The 20971-nt window shown below is 55.0% G+C and overlaps 1 protein-coding gene across 2 annotated transcripts in view; it reads left to right on the top strand.

Annotated features, from left to right (window-relative positions):
* Window positions 1-20971, top strand: part of CDH4 (cadherin 4) — a 559330-nt gene that overhangs the window by 500968 nt on the left and 37391 nt on the right. For both annotated transcript variants that reach the window (XM_060120472.1, XM_060120473.1), the window contains one exon: window positions 4740-4912. In XM_060120472.1, coding sequence (XP_059976455.1) covers window positions 4740-4912 — 173 coding nt within the window. The remainder of the gene's footprint in view (window positions 1-4739; window positions 4913-20971) is intronic.

Here is a 20971-nt window from a genome sequence, read left to right as displayed (position 1 = left end):
CTGTGCCTTGTGTGTGAAAAATTGTAGAGGTGACTTGAGGGTAAGATGTTACCTTTGTCTATGAAGGATATGCTTTCACTCCTGACAGGGGAGTCTGGTAACCTCAGATATCATAGCCTAAGTCACCTTAATAGAGCTGTGCGTCCGTCGGCTAGGACGGTTCCTTTCCTGTTCACCCACACTCCCAGCGCACTGCCCTTCCGGGTCCAACCCAAAGACTCGAGTGTTTTCCAGGCTCCACCCTCATATGGCGAGCCCTAAGCTCAATGTTTTTACCCCCATTCCTATCAGTCTGTTGAAAGCTCCATGTAGCTCTTCAGCTGTCAGAAGCCGATTTGGAATCAGCAAATGTCTTTTTTTTTTTTAATATTTATTTATTTATTTATTTATTTACTTGGCCGTGCCGGGTCTTAGTTGCGGCATGTGGGATCTTCGTGGCCACGTGCAGGATCTTTAGTTGCGGCATGCAGGATCTTAGTTCCCCAACCAGGGATCAAACCCAGGTCCCCTGCATTGGGAGCACGGAATCTTAACCACTGTACCACCAAGGAAGTCCCTGGAATCAGCAAATGTCTTGAGAGGAAAGATGGCCCCCGGTCTTGGGTTCTCCTTTCTGGCCTGCCCTGCCCTCCCTGAGTCTGTGCCATTGGTATCTCTCTAGTGCCCTTGATGAGATGTTTTTATTTCACATTGGGTCCAGTTTTTTTAGTTTTCCTCAGGAGGAAGATCGGTTTAAAATAACATTGTCCACCATTTGCTAAAAACAGAACGTCCTGGATTTCTTTTTTTTTTTTTTTTTTTTTTTGTGGTACGTGGGCCTCTCACTGTTGTGGCCTCTTCTGTTGCGGAGCACAGGCTCCGGATGTGCAGACTCAGCGGCCATGGCTCACAGGCCCAGCCGCTCCGCGGCATGTGGGATCTTCCCAGACTGGGGCACGAACCTGTGTCCCCTGCATCAGCAGGCAGACTCTCAACCACTGTGCCACCAGGGACGCCCCTGGATTTCTTTTAAATACTTAATGCCTCTGGGGAAACTCTACTGATAATTAAATTCATTAAAATTGGGTTTACAGGGCTTCCCTGGTGGCGCAGTGGTTAAGAATCCACCTGCTAGTGCAGGAGACACGGGTTCAAGCCCTGGTCCGGGAAGATCCCACGTGGCCGTGGAGCAACTAAGCCCGTGTGCCACAACTACTGAGCCTGTGCTCTAGAGCCCACAAGCCACAACTACTGAGACCACATGCCACAACTACTGAAGCCCGCATGCCTAGAGCCCATGCCCCGCAACAAGAGAAGCCACTGCAATGAAAAGCCCGTGCACCGCAACGAAGAGTAGCCCCCGCCCCGCTGCAACTAGAGAAAGCCCACACACAGCAACAAAGACCCAATGCAGCTAAAAATAAATAAAATAAATTGGGTTTACACACTGTTCGAGAATAGCCATTGCACGAAGTTAGGTGGGTGTGTTTGATGACTGTTTTTCCTAGGGTTCTCAAAACAGTGAAGTTCCATATTTTTCCCCCTAGAAGACACTTAATAAAGACGTGTTGAATGAATGAATAAATGTCCTAGTGGTTTTGCAACATCTTGATCTGATTGCAACCAGTTCTCCATGAAATCCGGGAAATGAGTTAGCATTCTCACTACCCACCCTTGCCCCCCACACTCCTGGCTGCAAGCAGTCTGTGTTCTCTGCGTGTCTTCAGAACATAAATTTGACCCACTCTCCTGATGAAAATACTGCCCTGTGGTCTTAGAATAAAGTCCAGAATCCTCGCCGTGGGCCCAGCCCACCTCCAGCCCCATCACATGCCCACTTTCCCTGGTTCCTCAAACGTTTGGAGCTCTTCTCTGCCCCAGGGCCTTGGCCTCCTGCCCAGAGTACCCCCCGTCCCCTCCCTACCCCACCACCCCCATCTCTCAGGTCGTCCGTGCTTCCTCCGTAGCACCCCGCGTACTTCATTATTCTGCATATTCATTCATGCGAGCGTTCTTCCCCCTTCCAAGGACTTATCACAGTTGGCGATGATCTGTGTCTCCCTGTTTGTTCTGTCTGTCCTCACTTGCATGTTAAGGGTGGGACCTTGTCTGCTTGTTCTCTTCCTACATCCTGAGCACAGAGCCTGGTGTCTGCATACAGCAAGTGCTCACTCAGTAATTGCGGGCTGAGTATCCCCACACACTGGAATGTCACTCAGCCGTAAAAAGGAGTGAGCCTTGAAAACGCTGGGCTCCTTGAAAGACGCCAGACACAAAGGCCGCACAGTATATGATTCCATTTATAAGCCGTGTTCAGGAAACGCCTGTCTGGAGACAAAGTAGATGAGCATTGCTGGGGGCTGGGGAGGAGGATGGGGAGTAACCATTCATTCATTCATTCATGTGTGTGTGTGCATGCATGCCGTGCCGGGTCTTAGTTGCGGCATGCAGAATCCTCGTTGCGGCATGCAGTATGCAGACTTCTTAGTTGCAGCATGCGGACTCTTAGTTGTGGCAGGCATGCAGGATCTAGTTCCCCGACCTGGGATCAAACCCAGGCCCCCTGCACTGGGAGTGTGGAGTTTTACCTACTGGACCACCAGGGAAGTCCTTGGGAGCGACTCTTAACAGATACAGGTTTCTTTGGGGGTGACAGAATGTTCTGGAGTTAGATACGCTCTATTGGCAATTGCACGACTTTGTGAATCTACTAAAACGCACTGACTTGTGCACTTTAAAAGGGTGGATTTTCTGATGCGTGAATTACACTTTGATAAAAACTATGTAAATCTGTGGATTGAACAAGTGGTGGGAGGGAGGCGCTGTGGGCCTGGAGCTCCTGGGCCCTCGCTTCCTGCAGCGTCCCGCCCCGCTCAGGCTGGGACTTCCCGTCCTTTCAGTGTGAAAAGTCTGGTCCTGGGCCCGTTCCTCTCTGGTTGGTGGATGAGAATAGAAAACCTGTGCCCTGTAAACAGATTTCTGCTTTCCTCTCTCTGTTTGCTTTCCTTTCTGTTGTATAAAATGCATTTGCTTTGAGAAGCTTTTATTCAGTAAAAGCTGAAAGCTAAAGCCAACTCCCAGTCAGGCCCTCGCTGCTTGCGGTGGGGTTGGACGCAGGAAGGCAGGAGGACCTGCTTTGCACACACATCCGCGTAGCCAGAACACCGGTAGGATTTGGAAAAGGCTCCCTGCCCGGACCATGAAAGTGTCTCCACCACTGTCTGCCCAGTTCCTAGTGCCGTGCTGGCCCAGAGCAGGTGCCCAGTGCATGTTTGATGACTAAAACACCCACCCATCACCACCTTGGATCCCAACAGGCCTGGAGGCCCAGCTGCACAGCCAAGCCCCAAGCCCAGTTCAGTCTCAGCTTAAGCCAGCACCCCCCAAGAAGGACCCAGTGGAGGATGGTGCCCACACTCCCTCACCCCTGTGGGCCCTGGACAGCACACTGTTCCAACCTGGGAACGTAGAGCTGAGTGAAGGACATGCAGATCAGGACTAGGGCCCCAGGCCCACGGCTCCAGGGGCCGTCACAGGGCCGGGAGCCTGTGCCAGTCAGGACTCTGGGTTGCAAGCGACAAAAACTCAAACTGAAAAGACATAAGGCAAGAAGGGAATATGTCGGTTCAGGTGCATAAAGAGTCTGTAAGGTACCTTCTCCTCAATGTTGCTGTGAACCTAAAACCACTTTATAAAAGAAGCCTTAATTTTTTAAAGTATAGCGGCAACAGCTTCAGGTGCCGCTCGACCCAGGGGCTGCCCGGTAGGAGGTGGTCACCCGAGCCCCTCTTGGTTTTGTTTCCTCCGAGATGGCCCTGTCCTTCGCTTTCCTTCCTTGTGGCACAGAGTGACCACAGCCCCAACCTCACACGCTGACCCAACCAAGGCCAGCGGCAGGGACAGTTCGCTGGCTTCCCAGTAACCCCAGCGAGCACCTCTGCCTTGATCGCAGGCTCTGACTGGGTAGGGTGCCCACCGCGGACCCGATCACTGTGGCCAGGGGAGGGGTGTGCCAGCCAACCAGGGCCTCCTGCCGTGGGGAAGGGAGGATGCCAGTAGGAGCCCCACGTGCTGCTCTCAGGAGCCAGGGGACCATGCCGGAGCGTCCCCTGCGGACCTCAACCCTGGCATGTGGATGGGAAATGGCGTGGGCGGCTCACCCCCCGGGCCCGGAGGTGCGGGTGACCACGTGTCCACGCGCACCCTGGATTTACTGCTCCGTCTGCCCCTGCGCCCCGTGTGCACAGCTTCCCCCGAGGGGGCTCTTCTCACTTAGCTTCCTCACGTGCCTGTTATGCCCCTTCTGTAGACCTATCCCTGTTTTTTTTTACCGCGTGCCAAGTCGCGGCCATGCAGTCCTCCGCGTGGGATCTGGATCCTCGGCAGACGCTGCCGGCCAGCGCCTTGGGCCGTGTGGCCCAGCGGGGAGAGTGCTGGGTTCTGAGCCAGAATCGCTGGTTCCGCTGTCCCCAGGCGGCTCCCCCCGCTCCAGGGCCTCGGTCTCTCTGCCCGCTGACAACCTCAGAGCGGACTTGAGCCCGGCAAGAAACCCGCGGGTGGTTCTGCAGCAGTGTGTGGGGCTGGGAGGGACAGTGCACTTCCCAGGGCCTGGCAGGCCTGCTGTCCGTGGGAGGGGAAGGACTCACACCACGTCCCGCCTCCGGGGAGACGTGGTCCCGGCTGACGTCTGCCGGGGTGCGGGCGTGGGGCCGCGGCGGGCGCGGCTGGTGAGTCCACGTGTGCTGCTCTCTCTGTTCCAGGCACCTACGTGATGACGGTCACAGCCAGCGACGCTGACGACGGCACCACGGCCAATGGGATGGTGCGCTACCGGATCGTGACCCAGACCCCGCAGAGCCCCTCCCAGAACATGTTCACAATCAACAGCGAGACAGGGGACATTGTGACAGTGGCGGCCGGCCTGGACCGAGAGGTGAGGAGGCCGCCGTGGGGCGGGGAGGGCGGGGGGCCTTTCCCACTAGGCACAGCAGGGTGTCTCCAGGCACTGGGCCACATGGTCCCACCTGGGTGAGGCTTGGCAGGGACAGTGCCCGGCGGGGCTTAAGTTGCATGGTGTAAATACGTCTTCTGGGACCCGTGTCAGTGGAGTTGTGCGATGGGGGAGGTGGGCCAGAGCCCCCAGGGCTCAGAACAGGCCTCGGGCGGACCCGAGGCCTCCATCTTATGGACCAGAGGACCCAGCAAGGCCCCAGGACCCTCCCCAGGACTGCGATGGGCGCCTGCTCGGCCCGGACAGGGCCCTGCAGTTGGCCCTTGGAATGAAGAGCTGCTCTGTCCGGCTTCTAGAAGCCTGCTGCCCTCAGCTAGGGAGGTGGTCCCTCGGAAGGGATAGTGACGCCGCATGGGGTGGGCTGTCAGGGAGGCGAACCATCCCCCGTCTCTCCCCACCCAGGGTCTCCGACCTGCCCCGGGAGGGAGGGCATCCCCATTGCCCCCAGAAGACTGTACCACAGTGTTTCTCCAGGCTCTAGCCTCACCCAGGGTGTCTTCACACCTTCGGGAGAGCAGTGTGGTGTGACTGGGGCCTGTGCATGAATGCAGACACTCACACGCACTCTCGCACACGCATGCACACATCCTTCTCCATGGTCAGCTTTGGAAGCACTGTTCCAAGGAAATTCCTGTCTGAGGTCCAGGGTCAAGGCTGAACTTGGGCACGGTGACCCCTGAACATGAGCAAGTGCCCCGCCTGCTCCTTCCTCACTTAGCAGATGTGGGGACAGAGTGCTGTGTGAGGCATAGTGGATGTGGAGCTGGTTAGACGGTGGCTGCCCCCAGGGCCAGGGGTGGGGAGCAGAACCTAAGTGCATGTGCTGCAGTGGATCATGCGTGTAAACAGTGAATTGCGTGTGTAGGCAGTGGATCACGTGTATATGCAGTGGATCGTGTGTAGGCAGTGGGTCTCGTGTATATGCAGTAGATCATGTGTACATGCGGTGGATCATGTGTACTGGAAGTGGATCACGTGTATATGTGGTAGATCACATGTATATGCAGTGGATCATGTGTGTAGGCAGTGGATCGCATGTGTATATGCAGTGGATCGTGTGTGCTGGCAGTGGATTGTGTGTATATGCGGTAGATCACATGTATATGCAGTGGATTGTGTGTGTAGGCAGTGGATCGCATGTGTATATGCAGTAGATCATGTGTACATGCGGTGGATCGTGTGTAGTGGTAGTGGGTCACATGTGTATATGCGGTAGATCACATGTGTAGGCAGTGGATCATGTGTGTAGGCAGTGGATCGCACGTGTATATGCAGTAGATCATGTGTACGTGCGGTGGATCGTGTGTATTGGCAGTGGGTCACATGTGTACATGCGGTAGATCACATGTATATGCAGTGGATTGTGTGTGTAGGCAGTGGATTGTGTCCACAAGGTAGTGGTGTGAGATGAATGGAGCTAACTGTGGAGAAATCAGGGGAGGCTTCTCAGAAGAGGTGGCCTTGCTCTGAGCCTTGGAGGCTGATAGAATCAATCATAGTTCCTTCTCTTTGGGACTAAGGACCCGCTTTTCCTGAGCGCTGCACACCAGACGTCTAACCAGTTCCAAGCCATCACAGATCCCACTCAGCAGGCTCCTCCTTTCGATCAAAAACTTTCACTGAGCACTGACTTTGTGCTAGAAACTGCCGAGGGTGCTGGGCAGACAGCAGCAAACAGGGCGAGTGGTGTCCTTGCTCGCATGGGGCTCACTGTGCAGGAGGGAGAAACAGGCAAGAGGGATCAGTCCCCACGAGATAGATGAGTTCAGGCCGTGGCGTGGGTTATAAAGAGAGAGCATCGTCTACCATCCACAGAGGGCGGGGCCGGGGGGGAGCATCAGGGACGTCCCTGTCCTGTCCCGGGAAGGGAGTTGTATGAGTGTCCCAGGGCTGTCCTGACAAAGGAAATGTAGCCTCTTCTGGTTCTGGAGACCAGAAGTCCAAGATCCCAGCAGCCTCAGGCCCCAGCCCAGCAGCAGAGGGGCCTGTCCACCTCCCAGGCAGGCACATCCCCGCGCCCTGCCTGGCACAGCCTCAACGGGCCTCTGCCACCTCTAAAGAGCTTCTGTTCATTGCTTAATGAGTGTGGACTTCAGGTTCAGGAAACAGAGAGGCGGGGAGTGGGCGGTACCCAGCCCGCGGGCCCCGAGCACCCGGACCTCCGTTAGAGATGAAGAGCAGCTCGGCTGCATGGCTCTGCTGGGAGCCCGGCTGTGCTGTCGGGCCTTGGAGGAGGAAAGAGGCGTTTCTGGGGCCTCTGTCTAGAGGACAAAGGGGCAGCACCCAGAGGACCCTTCTGGAAGTCTGCAGAGCAGGGAGAGGCCCCACCTCAGAAAGCTCAGAGAAGCTGCCGGTTCTGAAGACGCAGGGCAGCTCTGGATGCCGCGCCCCTGCTTCCCTGAGCAGGTGGGGTGCGGGCCGTTCCGGTTTGCGTTTATTTATGAACAAACCAGCAGGTGTGGAGGGAGGGACAGACGGCCAGGAGCAGTGGGAGGAGGAGTACCGCCAACCTTTCGTGGGCATTTCTGCTACTCATTTTCCATTCTTTTGTAAGCATGTGCCGAGCTCCTGCCCGTGGGCAGAGCCTGTTCTAGACACCGGGGTGCCCCAGGGACCCCATGGGAGGTCAGTGCGGGCTAGGCACTGTACAATGCACGTTATCACATCTTAGTCCTTGAAACCGCCCTGGGGGGAAATCCCAGTAGTAGCATTTCTTTCCAGATGAGAAAGGCAAGGCTGCAGGGGCTCTTAATTGCCCAGGGCCGAAGGGTCTCGGGAGCTCAAGAGAGGCGTGACCCCCGGGACCCAGGCCCTCTCCTGGTGCTGGGTCTGGAAACTCTGGACGCCAACAGGGGCCAGAATTCATGCTGGGGCGTGAGGGGAGGGGTGGAGAGGCCTGGGGAGGGTCTGCCCCACCAGGGCCTTAGTGGAGCAGACAGCAGGGAAAGCCTCAGGTTGGCATTTTTTTAAATTCTGTGCAAGGCAAATGACACACATCTGTGGGCCTCGTCCAGCCTTGGGGCCACCCGTGGACACCCCCAGCTCCTTCCATAATGGTCAACACTGTTTAGCCATGAGGAAGCTTCGTTTTCCTCATCTCAGAAATGGGAACATGCGTGTCACCTGGGTGAGGCGTGTGCCATCCTGAGGCTGGAGGAACGCATCCCTGAAATGCATCTCTTAACCCCATGCCTGCTCCCGGCAACCTGGATTCTTAACCCTTTCCAGGGTGCACCCCAGGAGAGGCTCCACCCTGCCAGGTAAAACACAGGCCACCCAGCTAGATCTGAGCTGCAGACAAACACAGATCGTGTTTCCTGCAAGTGTGTCCCAAATATTGCATGGGACTTATTCATACCAAAACTTGTCAGTTGTTTGTGTGAAGTTACATATAACTGAACGGTCCCTGGTTTTCTTTACCTCGTCTGGCAGCCTAGCCTGAGGCAGCCGCCCTGCTCGGGGCCCGGTGGGCCATCCCTCCTCCTCGGTGCCACAGCGGCACCTGACGGGGAGGGGCTGACAGGCAAAAAGGTCCCCGAGAGCCGAGCCTGCAGATCAGGGGGAGCTGGCCGGGCGGGTGGACGTGATGTGCGAGGGCCCTGCCCGGCTGGGCGAGCCATCAGGTCCCATCAGTGTGGCCGGCACCAAGCCGCCAGGGCTGTCGCCGCGACACGACTCGCCCTGGAGCGGGAGCCATAGCACTCGCTCGGCCGTTGGAGGCCCCTCCTTCCCCGGGAACGAACCTGAACACCTGCTCCGCGGACACCGGAGGACGGGGAACATCCCAGTGGGTGTGCCGGGCAGTGCACCCTCACTTAAGGGAACCTGGTGGCCTCCTCCGCGCCTGCCCACTGCCAAGGCCCACCCTCACCCTGACCTCGTCCCTCACTTAAAGCAGACCCAGGACCTCCAGAGCCACCCACTGTCTCAGGCTCTTGGTCACTGCAGAATCGCGTGGACCTTCCTCCTGGCTCCGGCGGTGACCCTCCTGCCCCATCCTCGCCCTGCGCCCCCGCGCGGCACCTGGCTGCCCGGCACCAGAGGGACCGGCAGGTGCTCGGGAACTGGCCCCGCCGAGTGGGCGGAAGCAGCCGGATGGCGCCTGGCTCCACCCTGCGTCCTCCGGCCTCCACCCGGCTCCGTCCTGCCCGGAGGCCTGGCCTCTCCTTTGGGGCGGCCGCTGGGCCAGTCACGCCAGCTGTGCACCCACCTCCCCCCCGAGCAGGTGGTTGCTGGATCTCAGGCGGGTCAAGTGAAAGTCTGTACTAACTAGCGCGTCTGCGGACCGTGGGCGGCGATGATCGCGAGACAGCCGCCGGCCGCTCCTCCTGGCCGCTTTCCCCGCTGCGCCACGAGGCCTCGGGCTTGGGGTGGGCAGCCTGGGAGGGCCCAGCTCGGGAAAGGACAGCCCCGGACAGAGGGAGCGGGGGAGGGTGGCGGGCAGGGCCAGCGCTCTGAGGCCCCGCCACCCCGTGGCCTGCCCCCGACCACGCAGCCTTCAGCCTCGAGCCCTCCCCTCTCCGGCCGTCTGGTCCTTCCCATCTTCTCACCAGACGTCACCTCCTCAGGGAGGCCTCCCTGACCCCCTCTGCTCTCACTGAACCGGCCCAGTTCCTGCAGAGCCCAGCGCAGGGGAGATGCCATGTGGGCTTGTCTCCTCTACTGGGGGTTCCCTCCTGCCACAGGCTTGGGGGGCCAGGCCAGGCCTGAGGCTGGGCTCCGCGCCTGGTGCGTCGAAGCTGCTCGAGAAGTGGGCGCTGTTGGCCCCACCGCTGCCATGAGGGCCCTGCTCCAGCGGGGACGGCACTGCTTGTCCCAAACCTGGACACACGCCCAGGGGTCTCCTCCTGCCTCGGCCGGCCGCCTTTCCTCTTTCTTCTCAGGAATCCAGGCGCTTCAGTGTAGTCTCTGTTCATGGATAAGACGAGGCACAGAGAGGGAGGAAGCTTGCCCAGAGTCACACAGCGGGGAAGGGAAGGCTGGCATTTGAACGCAGGCGGCTCCCTGCCCTCAGCCTGTGCTGGGCCGCTGGCTGGGGCGGGGCGGGGGGCGGGGTGTGTGAGATTCCGCCCGCTGGTGTGTCCTTTCCGCGATCTGTACCCTAGGCTCCGCCCTCCCTCCCGTCTTCCCCCGCCCTTTCCGCTCTCTCAGTCTCCATAAGGAGGGTTAACCTCCTGTAACCCTGGCCCCAGACTGAGCTTTTCCAGCCCAGAATTGAAGCGGGAACCATCTCCCACTGTGAGTCCGTCTGACTTCTTGGCGCTTGGATGCACCCTCAAAACTGTCCCAAGTACCGGGGGGGATCCGTGTCCAGGCTTTGGGAATCTCAGACGGTCCATGGAGCCTGGAGTGGCCAGTGGAAAGGAGGCCCAGCTGCTGAGTGTGCGTGTGACGCTCCCTGGGAACAGAAGCACCTCCCGTGGGCCCGCGTGGCCCGTGTCACGTGCATGGATCTCTCTCCCAGCACCTCTGCCTCCCGCTCTTGGGGCGGCGTCCCCATAAGGGAGCATGTGATCCGAGGGGGGTGGCCAGTGTCCCCAGCTCCAGTTGAGGGGCAAGGAGAGACACGGGGAGGGGCTGAGACACGGCTCAGTCCCCGGGGCCCATGTAAGGCGAGGTTAGCACGAGGAGAGTGTGGACGGCTGAGCTGGAGGCCCAGAGGGAGGGGCCGCACAGGGACCCAGGACCACTGGGAGCTGGGAACGTGGGGACAGTGGCCTGGGGCTTGGAGCCATGCAGTGGGGTGGACTGGAGGATAGGTGCGGGGGGCTCGCTCAAAGCCTCCCCCGAGGAGATGTGCATCCATGTGGGTGGCGGGGAGAGGGAGGGAGCAAGGTGATGTTTACTGAGTACCTACTGTGTGCCATGCACCCTCGTTACTAACTGCACTAAAGACAAGCCCTCTGGGGCAGCCAATGTCCAGATGTTGGGGACACCGTCCACTACATTGTCCACTTTCTGTCCCGAGCTGCTCCCGTGGGTGGGACGCTGGGCCCCTCTGGCTGGCAGTGGCCGGTGTGTCTTGACTTGGAAACAGACATTGCGGGGCCTCAGCTGTGTGTTTGGTGATGAGGCCACGCCGGGCGCCCTGAAGGCTCCTCATGAGCTGGCACCCAGCCTGCTGCATCCTCCCCACGTGGTTCCCCCACGCGGCCACCGCCTCAGCTTCCGTGGCTTTGGCTGGACATCCACGCGACCAGACGCACAAAGGGCCATGTACAGCACCTCTCTTCTCTCTCTGAGGGACGCTGATGCCCTCAGAAAGATGTTTCTGTGAACAGAAACATCTTTGGGGGGGAAACCCTGCAGACACTTACTTCAGAATCAGCAGAATAACTCATGGTTAGGAAGGGGAAAATCCACAGACATAATTGCTGCTGTGTCTAATTAAGCAGCCCTATGTGAATTGAGCGTTTCTACATGATTAGAATGTCAGGAGAGCCTGGGAATACGGGAGCGGCTGAGTGTCTCTCGTGTCATGTCATCGGAGGTGCTCTGGTGGGGCGGCGGGTGTCTCTGCTGTGTGACTTCCCTGGAGCCACCGCTGTTCTCAGACCCACTTCCTCGTAGTCCCTGGTGAAGTTTGCCCACGGGAGGGGGCCCGTCCTGCTCTGTCCTTGTGCCCGCCAGCTGCAGGCTGCTCACCTTCTTGAAACTTGTCCCAGACAAGGGCGGGCCAAATTCACGATCTCATGGTTCACAGGACTTTTAAGAAAGCAAAGCCAACACTTTCTATATTTTTCGCGGGTCTCCACCCTACGTAGTGATCAGATGAAACGATGTCACGGAGAGCGATGAGTGATGAAGACAGCTTCGTTCCAGGCCCGACGACTACCGTGGCCACTGCCGACTTTAGCTAATTTACTCCCGTGACCCAGCTCAGGTGGAAAGTGGTCCTTTGGTGACAAGACAAGCATCACCCCCTTGCTTCCCGAGAAGCGTCGTGACAGGCCACATGGGAAATCCCGAAAATGTGCTTTCCTAGAAAATGAGCTCTTTGTAAGACTGTATCAGGGGTTGGGAGGTAGGGGGCAACGGTGGTCTTGGAAAAGACGGAGTTCAGTGTGTCCCGCTGGCTGATTCTTGAATCGTTTTTACCGAACGCTGCTTTTAAGACACCAAATGCGGCTTTGTGGTCTCAGAGAAAAAAATTACGGATTGCAGCAAATGTGCCAGTGACCCGCCTCACATTGGGTTCTCACCCCTGAAGTCATTGCTCTCCCCCAAAAAAGAGAATAGAGGGAAGGAGAAAAGTAGCCCAAGGCAGGTCTCGGGCCTCCAACTTCCCTCTGAGACTGGCCTTGCCCGGCCATCTGAGGGTGTCCTGACTCATGGGACGGTCTCGCAAACACGGAGTCCTGAGCTCCAAGGGGCAGGACGTTCCAGAAGAAACCCGCTGGGCTCTTCTGTTGGCATCTTTCAGGGAGAGTTTTAACCACTGAGATGGTGCAGGGAAGCGTCTCAGGTGACCAGGGTGTAAGTGCCCGGGGACCAGTGCCGGGGCTGCAGCTGCGCTGAGGACTTCCCCAGCAGAGACGTGAGCGTCCAGAGCACACGGGGGTGCTGCCTTTAACACATCTGGTTCCCAGCCATTTCCAGGGCGTCCCAGACGCCACCTCCTGCGGCCTCTACTTAACATTGTCCCAGGAAGAAATAAGCCCCAGAGAAAGCAGAAGACAGCATTTCCTTTAAAGAAAGACGGAAAAAGTGCAAAATGAAAGGCCCTGTCTGAGCTGAGTTCCCCGTTGGACACTCTCCACATGTTATGGAGCCATCAAAGCTATGTATGCAGCCCACAGAGCACGCCCAGGAGCGGCTCAGGCCCTCAGCCCCGTGTCTGCTTTCTGGGGCCTCCCAGCACACAGTGTGACTGCAGGTGGTGCTTTCCCAGCCGCACCTGTTCACTGAGCCAGGCTGGGACCTGCATCCGTCCTTGAGCATCAGCTCAGGGATGCGGCGTCTGTGGTGGGGAAGCAGGCCTGGCGCTGTCCCCAGGGGCTCATGGCTCCAGGCTGCAGAGGGGCTATGGAGGCAGTTCCAGGGCTGGGCCTCCCATGAGAGCAGCTGGGGGCTGCCCCCCATGGATGGCGGGATGGCGGTCAGACCTTGGGATGGGAGCTCTGGCCGGACCACCCGGCCATCACCCACCTTTCCCCTGCTTCTCCCCAACCCCAGCCAGACCTGCCCACCTTCTCCAGGAAGCCCTCGCTGCTTTCTTGCGCCTTTGCATCCCCCTCCTCTGCCTCTCCCTCGGAGGCCTGGCTGGAGGGCAGGGGCCCAGGGAGGCCACTCTCTCACTGTACGTTGCACTGTGTCTACCCTACACCTCCTGCAGGTAGAGTAGGGCTCAGGCAGCCGTGCAGGAGGAAGGTGAGGGCGTGCCGAGTGGGAACGGTGCAGCCAAAGGTGAAGACAAGTGCGGACGGCATGAACTCTGACCCCTGAAGTGCGCAGGAGCCGAGGGGTGTGAGGGTTCTGGACACGAGGGTCCCAGCACAGGAGTCTGACCCCTCCTGGCTCCCGAGGAGGGCAGAGGTCAGAGCAGTGCTGGCTGGGGGTCGGCCACATCTGAGCAGCTTTTTTTATACATAAAGTTTTATTTGCACACAGCCATGCCCACTCATTTACACACATGGCTGCTTTCCTGATGCAACGGCGGACACTACCTGGCCCCAGAGCCACCCCTGGGTGATACCATGGTGGCCGGTTCCTTATGCAGCAGGAGCAGGGATTTCACCTGTGCCCTTGGCTTGTTCTTGTCAGCCAGATACAGGGTCTCAAACCAGCAGCATAGAGACAGATTCAGCCCCAAGATGTGTTTTCTTATTGTCTTTTTGTTGTTGTTGTTTAAACTTGGCCAACATTTAAGCAGACTTTTGTATACAAATCCCAATTTCTGGATTAACGTTCAGAGGCTCTGGATGCCAGGCTGGCTTTCCCCGAGGCAGCAAGAGGCTGGCCTATGCCTGGCAGTGCCCCCGGTCCATCCTCCTGGCGACTCCAGGCCCCAGGCCAGCTCCTGATTCTCTTAAAAGCCACGATGAAGGGCTTCCCTGGTGGTGCACTGGTTGAGAGTCCGCCTGCCAATGCAGGGGACAGGGGTTCATGCCCCAGTCCGGGAAGATCCCACATGCCGCGGAGCGGCTGGGTCCGTGAGCCATGGCCGCCGAGCCTGCGTGTCCGGAGCCTGTGCTCCGCAACAGGAGAGGACACAGCAGTGAGAGGCCTGCGTACCACAAAAAAAAAAAAAAAAAGCCACGATGAAGAGTGGGGACGAAAGAGGGAGAAGGGCCGTGCGTCTCAAGGAAAGGGAGCACGTGGACTTCCTGGCAGAAGGGGAGGGCGGCCCTACGTGTTCACTCTGCCGACGACACGTGTAGGACCCCGCATGCAGCTTCCCCACACCCTTCAGTGGCCAGGACCTCCTCCCCGCCGAGTCTGTCCACAAACTCACCTGGCTGGCCCATCGAGGTACCCTGTTTCTTCCTTTTTTGCATCTCACCCGCACCCTGGCACTGGGCCAAAGCTGCCGCCACCTCCTGCTTAGACCAGGATGGCACCCGCCCAGGCGGTTCCCAGCCCCGCCCTGCAGCCTGTCCTCAGTCAGCAGCCCGGCGATCATGTCCACATGCAAATCTGGTCATCGCTGCCTTATCAAGCCCTCCTGTGCCTTCCCATCTCCCCAGAGTGGAGTCCACGTGGCCCCTGCTCCCTCTCCACCCTCCAGTGCCCGCTTCCCCGCTCGCTGGCCGCCGCCTGGCCACAGTGAGCCCCTGCCCCAGGGCCTTGGCACTGCCTTCCCTCTGCCCACAGCATCTCTCCCCCAGATACCCAGCGGCTGGCTAACCTAGCATCCCCTCGGCAGGGAAGCCTGCCTGGTCACCCTGTGTAAGCTAACGCCCCACCATCCTCTGCTTCTTTTCTCTGCCTTAGTTTTCTGCACAGCCTTTGGCACCATCTGCTGTGACACGTTTTGCTTATTTATCGGCTGTTTCCTCCCCTAGAGCTGTGGTTCTCAGGGTGATTTCCCCCCAGGGACATTGCCATGTCTGGGGACAGTTTGGGTTGTCACAGCTGTGACTGGGGGGGGGTGCTTCTGGCATCAGGCGGGTGGGGGCCAGGGATGCTACTCAATACCCTGCAGTGCACAGGACGTCCCCCCAACGCACACACAGGCCCAAATGGCCAGGCTCCACGGAATCCTGGGCTTGCAGACACCAGGGGCACAGCCCCTCCCCGCCCAGTGCAGGTGTTTGTGTCTGTGACCTGGAGTGGGTCGTCCGGAGGGGCCCCGAGAAGGAGAAACCGAGGTGGCCTCATCTCCCTGGACCAGACGGGACCTCCTGTGTCCCTGCCGTTCACCCCCGAGGCCACTCTGCACTCACCTTCTCCCCAGATTTCCAGACTCATAAGATCTTCAGTGGTCATCCCTGGCCGTGCAGCATCCCTCTGTGTCCAGCAGAGGGAGAGGGAGGGAGGAGGAGAGAGAAGAAGGAAAGAGGAGGAGACACACAGACCCAGACAGCAGGACTGGCCGCCACCAGCTGGGTGAGCCGCACCAGGGTGGGCCGTGGGCTGCAGGTCCCCGGGGTCCCCACGAGGCAGTAGTGCCGGCACCTGGAGGTGTCATTCAGGTGCCGCGGAGTGCACCCTGCTCACGTGCGCAGTTTGGTGGCGTTTGGCACCCTCGCAGCACCGTGCACCCTCCACTGCCGTCTGTTCCGGGGCGTTTCCGCGTGGCCGCCTCTGACCTGCCCTCCTGCTGGAATGCCGTGCTCTGTACGTTCTGCTACAACCTGTGGGCCTTTGCACATCTGGCCACTTTTGTTGAGCGCCACGGTTTCAGGTTCATCGCATTGTAGCCGGGGTCAGTGCGTCGCTCCTTTTCCCGGCTGCATCACATTCCGCCGTACAGACAGGCCACGTTTTGCTCATCCCCTCGTCTATTGGTGGATGTTTGGGCTGCTTCCCCCGTGACAGGAGCTGCTGTGAACACAGGTTCAGCACCTGCCTGAACGCCTCTTCCTGTTCTCTCGGGTGCACACGTAGCCGTGGACTTGAGGTCATAACATGTAACTTCCCGGGACCCGCAGCCAGTTTTACACGGTGGCCACACTCCCCACGCCTTTTGGGATACGTCTCGATACGCTTGAGTGAACAAGGTCGTCAGTCTTGGGGCTCCTCCTCTCCCAGGGCCCATCTCGTGGGCCCCGAGCGGACACCCGAGGGCTGCGCACACGAGAACCAGACACGGGCAGGAGCCCGGCCCTTAGTGTGCTCTATCTCCCAGCAGTGACCCTCGGCACCGGGCGCAGGCTGACCCGGCCCCAGCAGCAGCGGGGACGGTGGGGTCCAAGCTGCACCGCCGGCTGCGTGTCCTGGCAGCCCTGCGTGGAGAGGGCTGAGAGCGCGCAGGGTGCGGGAATCTTTGATGCTTTTCTAGGGCAGGCCAGCCAGATACATTATTGATGGATGTTCTGCAAAATGTAAATGCTGAGCTACGGGGAGGTGAGTGAAAGCCCCAGGGACACCCGCTTGCGGTTTTCTTCCCTCTTGAACTTGAAAACGGCAAATCGCGTTTCAATGAACTCGCTGCGGCACCACTGCTGCCCGGCTCCAGGGGATCTGCACCCGGCAGGAGCAGGGGGTACTGCTGGGCAGCGGCCCAGGCTGGCCAGCGGGGGCACCTGCTCGGTACACCCACCGATGGCAAGCGGCTGTCGCCAACCATCCTTCAGCGGGCCACCCACTCGCCCACACACCTCCTTCCCGCTCCACTGGGGTGGGCGTGTCGATAGGGAGAGCAAAGGTGGAGGAGGAATGCCGGCCGGTCCAGAGCTGGGCCCAGGCTCATCTCTTAGTCCCAGGAAGCCGTTTGCTGGGATCCAGCCTCCAACCGCCAGGCCCCAGGCACACGGCTCACCAGCCCAGACCCTGAGGGAGCCACCTGGCCCACCGAAGACGGTGTGGTCACCTGCAGAGTGGGGAGGGTGTGACGTCCCTACTCCCCAGGGCTGGTCAGAGGTTGGGGTGGATGCTGAACGTGGTCTGTGGGGTCACCAGCAGGCGGCGCTAGAGTGGCACCAAAAACAGCCCCAGGCAGTCTGTTCCCGCAGGGCTCCCTCACCTGGCCTCTCGTAAACCTAAACCGTGAAATGCACAGCAAGGACAAGGATCAAGGCCCGGAGGAAGGCTTTTTATTTATTTATTTTATATTTAATTTTTGAGCTTTAATGGTGGACATTAAACATGACATAAACTAAGGATTTAGGTATAAAATACCTATTTTTAGAGGTGCATTTTAAGATTCTGAAAGGAAGTTCAAGGTGCCATTTATGTTTGCTTTCATTGTTGTTCTGTTTATCTATTTCTACATTACCACCATCTCATATTGATTATTTTTTTTTGAATTTTATTTTTTTATACAGCAGTTTCTCATTAGTTATCCATTTTATATATATTAGTGTATATATGTCAATCCCAATCTCCCAATTCATCCCACCACCACCCCACCGTGCCACTTTCCCCCCTTGGTGTCCATACGTTTGTTCTCTGCATCTCTGTCTCTATTTCTGCCTTGCAGACTGGTACATCTGTACCATTTATCTAGGTTCCACATATATGCATTAATATATGATAATTTGTTTTTCTCTTTCTGACTTACTTCACTCTGTATGACAGTCTCTAGATTCATCCACATCTCTACAAATGACCCAATTTCGTTCCTTTTTATGGCTGAGTAATATTCCATTGTATATATGTACCACAACTTCCTTATCCATTTGTCTGTCGATGGGCATTTAGGTTGCTTCCATGACCTGGCTATTGTAAATAGTGCTGCAGTGAACATTGGGGTGCATGTGTCTTTCTGAATTATGGTTTTCTCTGGGTATATGCCCAGTAGTGGGATTGCTGGGTCATATGGTAATTCTATTTTTAGATTTTTAAGGAACCTCCATACTGTTCTCCATAGTGGCTGTATCAATTTACATTCCCACCAACAGTGCAAGAGGGTTCCCTTTTCTCCACACCCTCTCCTGCATTTGTTGTTTGTAGATTTTCTGATGATGCCCATTCTAACCGGTGTGAGGTGATACCTCATTGTAGTTCTGATTTGCATTTCTCTAATAATTAGTGATGCTGAGAAGCTTTTCATGTGCTTCTTGGCCATCTGTATGTCGTCTTTGGAGAAATGTTTATTTAGGTCTTCTGCCCATTTTTGGATTGGGTTTGTTTTCTTAATATTGAACTGTATGAGCTGTTTATGTATTTTTGGAGATTAATCCTTTGTCCATTGATTCATTTGCAAATATTTTCTCCCATTCTGAGGGTTGTCTTTTTGTCTTGTTTATGGTTTCCTTTGCTGTGCAAAAGCTTTGAAGTTACATTAGGTCCCATTTGTTTATTTTTGTTTTTATTTCCATTACTCTAGGAGGTGGGTCAAAAAGGATCTTTCTGTGATTTATGTCAAAGAGTGTTCTTCCTATGTTTTCCTCTAAGAGTTTTATAGTGTCCAGTCATACATTTAGGTCTCTAATCCATTTTGAGTTTATTTTTGTGTATGGTGTTAAGGAGTGTTCTAATTTCATTCTTTTATCTGTAGCTGTCCAGTTTTCCCAGCACCACTTATTGAAGAGACTGTCTTTTCTCCATTGTATATCCTTGTCTCCTTTGTCGTAGATTAGTTGACCATAGGTGCGTGGGTTTATCTCTGGGCTTTCTATCTTGTTCCATTGATCTATATTTCTGTTTTTTGTGCCAGTACCATATTGTCTTGATTACTGTAGCTTTGTAGTAGAGTCTGAAGTCAGGGAGTCTGATTGCTCCAGCTCCGGTTTTTTTCCCTCAAGACTACTTTGGCTATTCAGGTCTTTTGTGTCTCCATACAAATTTTAAGATTTTTTGTTCTCGTTCTTTAAAAAATGCCGTTGGGGGCTTCCCTGGTGGCACAGTGGTTGAGAGCCCACCTGCCGATGCAGGGGACACGGGTTCGTGCCCCAGTCCGGGAAGATCCCACATGTGGCGGAGCGGCTGGGCCTGTGAGCCATGGCCACTGAGCCTGCATGTCCGGAGCCTGTGCTCCACAACGGGAGAGGCCACAACAGTGAGAGACCCGTGTACCGCAAAAAATAAAAAAATAAAAAATAATAAAAAATAAAAAATGCCATTGGTAGTTTGATAGGGGTTGCATTGAATCTGTAGAATGTTTTGGGTAGTATAGTCATTTTCACAATATTGATTCTTCCAATCCAAGAACATGGTATATCTCTCCATCTGTTGGCATCATCTTTAATTCCTTTCATCAGTGTCTTACGGTTTTCTGCATACAGGTCTTTAGTCTCCCTAGGTAGGTTTATTCCTAGGTATTTTATTCTTTTTGTTGCAGTGGTGAATGGGAGTGTTTCCTTAATTTCTCTTTCAGATTTTTCATCGTTAGTGTATAGGAATGCAAGAGATTTCTGTGCATTAATTTTGTATCCTGCAACTTTACCAAATTCATTGATTAGCTCTGGTAGTTTTCTGGTGGCATCTTTAGGATCCTCTATGTATAGTATCATGTCATCTGCAAACAGTGACAGTTTTCTTCTTTTCCAATTTGTGTTCCTTTTATTTCTTTTTCTCCTCTGATTGCTGTGGCTAGGACTTCCAAAACTATGTTGAATAATAGTGGCAAGAGTGGACATCCTTGTCTTTTTCCTAACTTAGAGGAAATGCTTTCAGTTTTTCACCACTGAGAATGATGTTTGCTGTGGGTTTGCTGTATATGGCCTTTATTATGTTGAGGTAGGTCCCCTCTATGCCCACTTTCTGGAGAGTTTTTGTCATAAATGTGTGTTAAATTTTGTCAAAAGCTTTTCCTGCATCTATTGAGATGATCATATGGTTTTTATTCTTCAATTTGTTAATATGGTGTATCACATTGATTGATTTGCATATATTGTAGAATCCTTGCATCCCTGGGATAAATCCCACTTTATCGTGGTGTATGATCCTTTTAATGTGTTGTTGGATTCTGTTTGCTAGTATATTCTTGAGGATTTTTGCATCTATATTCATGAGTGATATTGGTATGTAATTTTCTTTTTTTGTAGTATCTTTGTCTGGTTTTGGTATCAGGGTGATGGTGGCCTCATAGAATGAGTTTGGGAGTGTTCCTTCCTCTGCAATTTTTTGGAAGAGTTTGAGAAGGATGGATGTTAGCGCTTCTCTAAATGTTTGATAGAATTCACCTGTGAAGCCATCTAGTCCTGGACTTTTGTTTGTTGGAAGATTTTTAATCACAGTTTCAATTTCATTACTTGTGATTGTTCATATTTTCTGTTTCTTCCTGGTTCAGTCTTGGAAGTTTATACCTTTCTAAGAATTTGTCCGTTTCTTCCAGGTTGTCCATTTTATTGGCATAGATTCGCTTGTAGTAGTCACTTATGATGCTTTGTATTTCTGCGGTGTCTGTCGTAACTCTTCCTTTTTCATTTCTAATATTATTGATTTGAGTCCTCTCCCTCTTTTTCTTGATGAGTCAGGCTAATGGTTTATCTATTTTGTTTATCCTCTCAGAGAACCAGCTTTTAGTTTTATTGATCTTTGCTCTTGTTTTCTTGTTTCTATTTCATTTATTTCTGCTCTGATCTTTATGATTTCTTTCCTTCTGCTAACTTTGGGTTTTGTTTGTTCTTCTTTCTCTAGTTCCTTTAGGTGTAAGGTTAGATTGTTTACTTGAGATGTTTTTTGTTTCTTGAGGTAGGCTTGTATAGCTATAAACTTCCCTCTTAGAACTGCTTTTGCTGCATCCCATAGGTTCTGGGTCATCATGTTTTCATTGTCATTTGTCTCTAGGTATTTTTTTATTTCTTCAGTGATCTCTTGGTCATTTAGTAACGTATTGTTTAGCTTCCAGATGTTTGTGTTTTTTATGTTATTTTCCCTGTAATTGATTTCTAATCTCATAGCGTTGTGGTCAGAAAAGACGCTTGATATGAT

The sequence above is a fragment of the Mesoplodon densirostris genome, chromosome 16, assembly GCF_025265405.1.
Source record: "Mesoplodon densirostris isolate mMesDen1 chromosome 16, mMesDen1 primary haplotype, whole genome shotgun sequence".
Lineage (NCBI taxonomy): Eukaryota > Metazoa > Chordata > Mammalia > Artiodactyla > Ziphiidae > Mesoplodon > Mesoplodon densirostris.
Note: the sequence above shows the minus strand (reverse complement) of the source record. Positions and strands in the feature narration are given on the sequence as shown.